Raw genomic sequence first — 8684 nt, 5'->3', positions numbered from 1 at the left:
ATGAGCACTTTGCTCACTATTTCCTAAATGCTAGTAGGTGAGCAGGGAAAGCGCCAGCCTTAGGCCCTCATTCCCGACGCTTGGCGCTTTGTCGCATGTTCAAGAGAGCGTTTGAGATAGGACAGCCCATTCCAAGGGAATGGAACGCCCCTGCTTTTACTGTGTATGCAGCAAAAACAACATTTGGATCAATTTACAAGTTTCTGCGAAACATCGTCAAGAAATAACGTCACTGAGGCTTTAGCAAGAAAATAACAGATCTGCGCCGTACCCTATGCCTTTCGGATGCCTGCCTGGGCTTCGCCAGGATGCTGGCCACGGGAGCGAGACTCCTGTCAGAGGCAGAGACACTGCTGTCTTTTCTCTGCCGCGTGCAGCCTCCCAGGGTGTGCCAGGCAGGAGCCACGACGCCGGAGAGCCCTTCCTTTCTGCGAGGCTGTTTCTCCCACGTGGGACCAGCTGGCTCCCCGGTTGACGGCCTATGATACGCACGTGCTTCAAGGATGCATCACGAATTTCATCTAGAAACAAGCAGGCCCTTTCTCCTTTTTCGTTGGCAGTCTGAGTGGCTGTTCCTGGGTGGGCTTGGGGACGCATTATGGTGTGACCACTTGAATGCTTCAAAATGGTTGGTTTTTATAAACGTGTACTCAAAAAAAAAAAAAAAAAAAAAAAACAGCTAGAAAAAAAACATGCTTATGATTTTTTTCAACGCAAGGAGACGCTCTGACCTTTCTGTCCGTGGTCGGTTCTTTATCTTCGACAGCATGTACTGCATCCCTTGCGAAGGACCTTGCCCCAAAGTCTGCGAGGAAGAAAAGAAAACGAAGACCATTGATTCGGTTACTTCTGCTCAGATGCTCCAAGGATGCACCATATTCAAGGGCAATTTGCTCATTAATATTCGACGAGGCAGTAAGTATTCCATCCCCCCGGAAAACGTGGCTGGATCTCCTGGTTTTCTTTCATTGATGCTTTTTCTATTCATCTATGACTCACAAGTAAACTAGAGGCCCAGAAAAACAATGTGGTGTGTCAGCCTCGTGCTCGATGCCTCTCCATTGAGTTTCCCTCTAAGATAAAAGCAAACAAACAAACAAACAGAAAGGCAGTCTGCTGTGAGCCACTGGCTCAGCGTTGATTCCTGTAAAGGGTCATCTGTCATCTCTCTGTGAGTCGCCTCTTACGTAGGAGAGGCACGTCTCGACACACACAGACCCCAGAGGAGACGATGGATCAGGGGTATGACTCAGCCGTCTCCAGTGGGAGCCAGATCCACACAGCTTTAAGTCCAAAGACTTTTGGTTACTTAGCTCTTTTGAGGAGCCTGAGCAAAGGGAATATTTAATGCTATCACTTTAAAATTTCATGAAGTCCAAAAGAGTAGTCGATCTCTGAATTTGCTTCTGAGAGCCAAAAAGATTTAAGCGTGTGTCATCATGTATTTAAAGTTTCAGGCTCATCCCCGTGGGACGGCGACCGTCATTTGCGGTGGCCATGGCGCTCCTAGTGATGGCATTTGTGCAGAGCAGTTCCCACGGACTTATTCTGTGATATTTTCACTTCCGATCTTTAATGGACAAGGGTCCATTCTAATAATGGCCCTATAAATTCTCCACACCAGGACCTCTTGGTCAAGGTGCTGATGGTTTCATAAGCCAGAATAAACACAGTAAGAAGACCTTGAGGTTGAAAGGAATTTTTTTTCGACGTCCTTTTGAATAGAAATTGTTTTTTACAGTGTGAGGGAGAAAGATGTGATTTGTTTATTCCATGAATTTACTTTTTCTTAACTACAATTCGTCGAAGGAGCGAGCTATATTCTTACAATTTAGAGATGGCGGGAACAAATTTTGCTTAGCGCTTTTGAATTTTTCGATATCGCTCGTTTTTCACGTTTTTCAGCCCTTCAGCTAGAATTTTCTGACCCTCCTGGTACTTCTCCAATTTTGTTCTTTTTGCTCGTACTGGATCTCTTCATTTTTAAAAAGAGATCGGAAAGGTCAGTCTCCAGCCCAAGTTAAAGGCATGCAGCCTTCTCCACATTTAACGTTCTAGATCTTTCCCTCAAAACACCCACTTTAGACAAGCTCTAGTCTTTACAATTTGAGTTTCTCCTTAATTTCTCTTAGAAAAACATTACACAGCACATTAAAGGTAGAGCTTTACCCTCCAGGGCAGTGTCCTTAATTTTATTTCTATCAATTCAAAGCAAAATAAAACCTTTTATTAAATAAATCTTCACAAATCATACTCGGTAAAATCTCATTAGTCAAACCACACCCGTTTCATTATGCTGTTTTTTGTTATATATTTTGGCGTAAGTTGAACACAAGTTTTTTTCTTGTTTTTTTTTTTTTTTTTTTTTTTACAATGAGAAAAAGATAGGCTAAACAAAAATGAAAGGAACACACTGTTTATATAATGTCACTTTTCCATACGCATCGGCAACCATTTCCCCAGCTACTTTCTAGTTATGAAAAGAATACACAGAAAACTTACAAATGCAGAAATGGATTTTCAGAAACCACCTGCAGATAGCCAGTCTCGACGTATTAGTGTGTTTCCTTCCAGTCTTGGTAATGTGGAATCTTTAAATACAGACAGAACCCGTGTCTTAGGATCGAGAGCTGCCTCAGGAGCACCCCTAACGAGGCCGGGGAACCCCGTTTACTCAGCGGCACCCCCACACGAAGAGACAGACATACTATCTGTCGACAGTATGTTGAACGACGTTCCCTCGCCTTGCTGGCCTCAGCTGATTGACAGTCTGGAATTTATGATTTTACATTCTTTCGATCAGCCCGGGAGCTGTGGTACCCAGCCATCTAGAAACTGGCCTTCCCCTGCCTCGGGGCCCTGTCCTGGGAGAGGTTGTTGAGAGTCGAGGCGAGGGAAGCAGTTATTTTATTTTATTTTATTTTATTTTGTTTTGTTTTAATTTAATTTAATTTTTTTATTTTATTTTATTTTTTATTTACTTTATTTTATTTTGTTTTATTTTACTTTGTTTTATTTTATTATTTCCATTTATTTTTATTTATTTTATTTTATTTATTTTATTTCGTTTTATTTTATTTCGTTTTATTTTATTATTAGTTTCAAACATGCATTACGTTGGTTAGACACTTACAGAGTTTATTAGGGAAGCGGTTTTTGACCATCACAATAAGACCTCCCACGGACTCTCTCTCCACACGTGGTAATGAGAAACCAAGTGTGTCACCCTCACGCTCAGCGACCTCACAGTCACATGGTCCCCTCTTCCTGTAGATAACATTGCCTCGGAGCTGGAGAACTTCATGGGGCTTATTGAGGTGGTGACGGGCTACGTGAAGATCCGTCATTCCCACGCCTTGGTGTCCTTGTCCTTCCTGAAAAACCTTCGCCAGATCTTAGGAGAGGAGCAGCTGGAGGGGTGAGTGCTCTGACTTTCCCGAACTGTCATTCTGCTATTACAGAATAAGTAGCGTGCTTTCAAAACTCTGCATTACTAAGGTAAGAACGCTTTCTTGTTAAAAAGTAAGGAAGAAGCAACCTGAGTGACAGGCCACCTCCTCCAGTGGGAGGAGTGTCATCGTGACTCCCCATGCTTGGGATGTTGCTGGTTTGGAAAACTGTCGTGACCCATCGGTCAAGGGCTGCGTGCCCCACTGTGGCCAGAGAAACAGCGGACGGCGATGCCAGGAGGTCCTTTCCCGCCAGGAGTGACAGGGATGGGTCTGAAGGGCTCACCTCTCCGTGACATCACCGTTTACATAGCCTTATCTCTCCAAAAAACAAAAAACAAAAAACATGCCGTCTTTCAAAATATATGGGAACATGAGAGATTTGGAGAAGTACGGACAGTACGTTTTGTCATAAAGAAATCTTGATTCACAAAATTGTTTTTATTGATTAGCCTGTAGGATTTACGCCATCGATAGGATTTTTGCCTTCTGCAGAGAGGTGCTTTGTGAGAGGGGTTTTAAAATAGCCAGAGGATAAAATAAAAGCCGGTGTTTATTGCATCCGGTTTCTTTCCAGCAGTTCGTCCGTCCGTGTGCACCTTTGCATATCGACTGACCTGCTCACGCTCCTCCTTTTATATGCAGCTCCTGCCAGGCTTTATGCTAACGCTTCGAAATAAACGGAAACATCCATCAGTGAGTGACTTCCCTCTAAAGAAAATCTGGGGAGATGATTCAGGAAGGAAAGAGGTGGGAGGGTCATGGGAAAGCGTCCCCTTGTCGATTTATCTGACCTGCCCAGATACAGCGACGGCATAAGGCCTTCTTCACGGCCTCCCTGCTTTTCCCAGACTCACTCTCGGTCGGTCTTAAATTCTTCAGATTCCATCACGAGAGGGCCTCTCTTCATTCCATCCCTGAAAAGCACACGATCCTCCCCAGCGGGAATGCTGATTCTTTAGTAAAACATCTTTCTCTTTGCACATCCAAAGAGGCTGCCACCATGCCCGGTCCCCAGCGCGTCCCAGGTCACGTAGATGGCAAGCCGACGCTCTGCCATTTTGCTGCTGTGGTTTTGTTGGTTGGCTCCTTCTCAGCCCCGAGTCCTTGGTGTCAGCGAGCATGTTTTCTTAGGCAGATTGGGACCTGCAAGGTCTCCTGCTGCTTAAGGTGACATTCCTGCCGTCCCCCCCATTCCCACCCTCCAGGCTGAGCTCATGGTGGACATAGAGGGAAAAACCAAGAGGAGAGTTTAATTCATTTTTATTAGGAATTATTATTACACGACGTGATTACCTTTCAGCTGTGTGTTAACTAAAAGTATTATGCACTAAAACGTGGCTGAAAACGAAAGCCCGACTTTTATTTGCAAGACTGTGTATGTATGACTCACTCTCTGAAACTTGCATAAAACCTCAAGTCCCGGTGGTGTCTAATTAAGGATGAGTGCCATTGCTCAGGCGTTTGAGACGCTTCCGAGCTCAGATAAGCTTCAGGCCCCTTAGCGTTTGAGTTGGATTTTTCAACCTGCTGCTGATCCACGGCCCTTGCAGCCTACGGATGCCGAGCTTCCAGCCTCCTGAGCCTGTGCGCTGCGTGCTAGAGGGTCTCTCTTTAGCGGGGGACCTTGAGGATCATGCCTCTCTTGATGCGAGTTGGTTCTTGATCTGCCTTCCACATCCGTGACTAAGCAGGTACGTAGATCCTGCTTACCTGTGATGAACACCCCATCGCCAGGTCCGTATTGGCCTGGGCAGTAGCGACGACTCATTTTTTTTTTTTTTATTTCTCCTTTTCAGACGTAGGAAGACAGTTAGGTCCAGCCCCCTCCTCTGAAAGGAGGGAAGAGTCAGACAGAGGAAGAGGAGAAAGGAATGTGATGAATAGTTAAGTACGAAGCAGAACTTGCGTGAGGCTCAGCGGGGGACGAAAGGCATATGCCAAGGGCGCGAAGAGTCGGCTCTCTTATTCGGGAGACCAGACACGCCCCTAGAGGACGTGGCATTTGAGGGGGGCCTTGCAGGGTTTCCAGAGACATTCAGAAAACGGAAGATGAAGGAGGGCCGTTCAGGACGGGGAGGCAGGCGCCAAGGTAACGAGTTGGGGCATCCTAGGACCTGTCTGGCAAATGATGCTGGAGAGGCGGGTGTATCAGGATTAGTAAGGCGTTCTGCACCCAGGTGTGGCGGTTTTAATTCAGGTGGGCAGCGGAACGGAGTCAAGGCTTTTGACTGAGGGGAGTGTCAGCGGAGCTGTCTGGAAATTTAATTTCTGGACATTTCATTTCTGTGTGCTTCTGCTTTAAGCCAAAGGACTTTTGTCCCAGTGGTTCCCAAATTTTTCTACACAGCAGAGTCATCTTTTGATGCTATCAGGCTTTTACAGAATTCTGATACCCAAGTCGCACTCCATCCCAATTCAGTCAAAGTGTGTAGGGGCGGGATCCAGACTTCAGCGTCTCTCTATATCCTGTGACTTGTGTTCTCATGCGCATGTCCCCAAACCACTCTGATTTTTTTTTCCTCAATATTTTCTTGTCACACTAGTGCCTTAAAGTACTTCTTTTCTCGAACCGCTCACAGCCAACGAGAACATAAGTAAGCTCAATCGGAACAGAGTTCTGTAGCTTTTTGTTTTGATGGAGAGCAGACAGATTCACAGCATAGAGATCCTTCGTGCCCGACAGCCTGGGCGTTCCATACTGGAACTCGTCCGCCTCCAGAAGTCTCCTGAGCAGCCCAGGCTACTGAGTCAAGTTCAAAACACGAAATTCAAAGCACTTTCCCTGGAGTAGAACTCTTAGTCCACACTCCAAGCGAGCTGGTTTTAGAATTCGATTTGCAGGCTGGCAACGGATACGCGCAGAATCACATGAAAATAGGTAGCAGAGTGGTGGGCAGTGGGGAAAGAGGCCCAGACAGCATCAGGCGGCATCGCTTTGCCCATAAAAACGCGGACGGCCAGGGTTTCCTCGAGGACATCGCTCACTCTGTTTCGAGAGTCATACCTCAGACAGGGAGACAGTAGGAGAGAGCATTTGAGATCCAGCTTCCCCAAGTGTCATCCGTTTGGCTCAAATGACCTCTTATTTAAAAAATAAAGACAGTCGAGGGTTTTCCCGCTATTTAAGAAAGACACAGATTTTGTCATGCACACGTACAAGACGACGATTAGGAAATCACATTTCCTGAGTAACTGACTTAAGAGCCATTTCCTTTAGGAAACAATTAAAATCTAAGTGTGCGCGTCTCAGAGCTTCACGGATACGTCTCCTCTGCCTTTTACCGTCTCTGAATTCTCATCTCATCACGGGAGGATTTGGAGGGAGCCAGGCCTCAGGGCTGGGGCTGAAAACAGGAGCGGTATTGACAGGCAGCCCGAGAATGGCTTGATTATTATTTTGACAGGAGGTTTACTTTTATTTTCCTGTTGCTTCCATGGGCTCCGTAATGCCTGGATTTTATTGATATCGGTATCCTGGCTTCTGGCCCTCTTCAGGGTTGTAAGAAATGTTTGTATTTACAGTAAAAAGATAATCTTGCTTTTCAAAGTGATTAGTCGCATACACAGAATTTCCATGCGCCTGCCACTCATCTGTCAAATTCCTGATTTGTAATTCATGCTTCCTCCCATGGGGAGAGGCGTGTTTTGTTCAGAAGGTATTTTCGGCGCTGATCTGCTCCCTGCCAATGAAATTAGTTTACTAAAAAGAAGCCTCATCCTGGGGCGAGTTGGCAGTTTGACCTGGTTAATTGGCCCTCGCTTGCGGCCCGGAGGTTTCTGTGCCAGTAAGGAGATTTTTTTTTTTTTTTTCTCCCGTGTGGCCAACTCAGGAATCCGGGCAGCTGACACTGCAGAGTGTCCCTTCAGAGCTGCAAATATTCTGTGGGCAAGAACAGGCCTAAAATAGGAGGCATCTGTTTCCCACCTGTAAAATCCTCCTTCAGTTGTGTGACTGTAACGAGGCCCCTGCCTTCCGGCCTCACCCACATCCCCCAGCACATGCATGGATGGGGCCCGGGGCTCGTGGAGGGGTGGGCTTCCGGCTGGTGGGGCAGACTCCGCCTCAGCTCTGTGACTTCTCCTGGGCGTTAGAGTCCTGCACTCTTAAAACTAACGGAGAGCTCAGACAACACCTGTTCACATGCCTCGTGGTCCTGTCTGTGAGTCAACGGGGCTATGGAAAGCATTAAGTGACCCACCCGTGGCGTGCAGCTCATTCGTGACATTCTGGTCCTGGATCCCTGTCTCTGAACTCCCTGAGGGCGAGTTCCCAAGGAGATGTCACACACGTGCCTGGCGGCGTCGTAACCATAACTTAGGCTTTGCTGTAAATGAACGACTCCGGCTGAGGACTGATCAGGCGTGCAGAGGTCCTGGTATGTGGGTAGGGGAAGACCAGCCGCCGGGCACAGAGAGGTGCCCAATGGCCACAGCCCCCAGGGCGGGGTGGGGCGGGGCTTGGGGCTCCTGTCCTGGCTTCGCAGAGAGGGCGGGATCCTTTCTTCTCCGCCCTTTGCGTGTTGGATCTGGGGGTGCATATTAGACGTAGCTCAGAGTGCCGTGCTGATTCCTAGATTCCTTCCAGAAGGAAGCTGAGGCAGGGGAGCAGCAGGACGGGGGAGGCAAGGAGTCAGGGTCCGTGGGAGCACACCCTTCAGCACGGGGGACTCGGACGGGCAACGTGGCCCGGCCTGCCTGGTCCCCGAGCCGTAGCTGTCTGCACCCTCTCCTCCCCGGGCGTGACTTCTTTCCGAGATGGCTGTAGCTGATTCTGGCTGTCCCCACATCTTGCCTTTAGTAAACAGCTAGGTCTGCTGCTTCCGTGTGTACTCACGAGGGCAGGACCCACCTCTGACTTGGTCGGCTTTGACCTCCAGCCCCTTGCTGGTGCTCGGCCTCTGTGAGACCAGCGTGTTCCCAGGCAGGATCTCAGGACCAACGGTGTCATCATCACCAGGGTGCGCTGGTCAGCTCTGGATTCTTGGCCCACCCAGATCTGCTCATCAGCGCTGTGCTCTTGTCAGACACTGAGTCGCCATTGCCTGGATGGGTGGCCCAGGGACACTGTCCATCGTGGTCCAGTCCTCCTCCCCCATCTTCTGCAGAGATTGGAGCTGGGGCTTTTCATGGTGGGGTGCACCTGGGGGAGGAAACAGGTCCGCCCCGAGTCTGTCTCCGTGTCTCATTCTCTCTCCTACACTGCGGACGGCGTGGGTGGACTTCGTCCCCGAG

The 8684-nt window shown here is 48.1% G+C and overlaps 1 protein-coding gene across 1 annotated transcript in view; it reads left to right on the top strand.

Moving 5' to 3' along the window:
- Window positions 1-8684, top strand: part of IGF1R (insulin like growth factor 1 receptor) — a 249668-nt gene that overhangs the window by 200654 nt on the left and 40330 nt on the right. Inside the window, exons 4-5 of the mRNA XM_006924137.2 lie at window positions 767-915; window positions 3274-3418. Coding sequence (XP_006924199.1) covers window positions 767-915; window positions 3274-3418 — 294 coding nt within the window. The remainder of the gene's footprint in view (window positions 1-766; window positions 916-3273; window positions 3419-8684) is intronic.

This window comes from Pteropus alecto, unplaced genomic scaffold, assembly GCF_000325575.1.
Source record: "Pteropus alecto unplaced genomic scaffold, ASM32557v1 scaffold59, whole genome shotgun sequence".
Taxonomy (NCBI): Eukaryota; Metazoa; Chordata; class Mammalia; order Chiroptera; family Pteropodidae; genus Pteropus; species Pteropus alecto.
The sequence above is the reverse complement of the archived record's forward strand: the minus strand, read 5'-3'. Positions and strand labels throughout refer to the sequence as shown.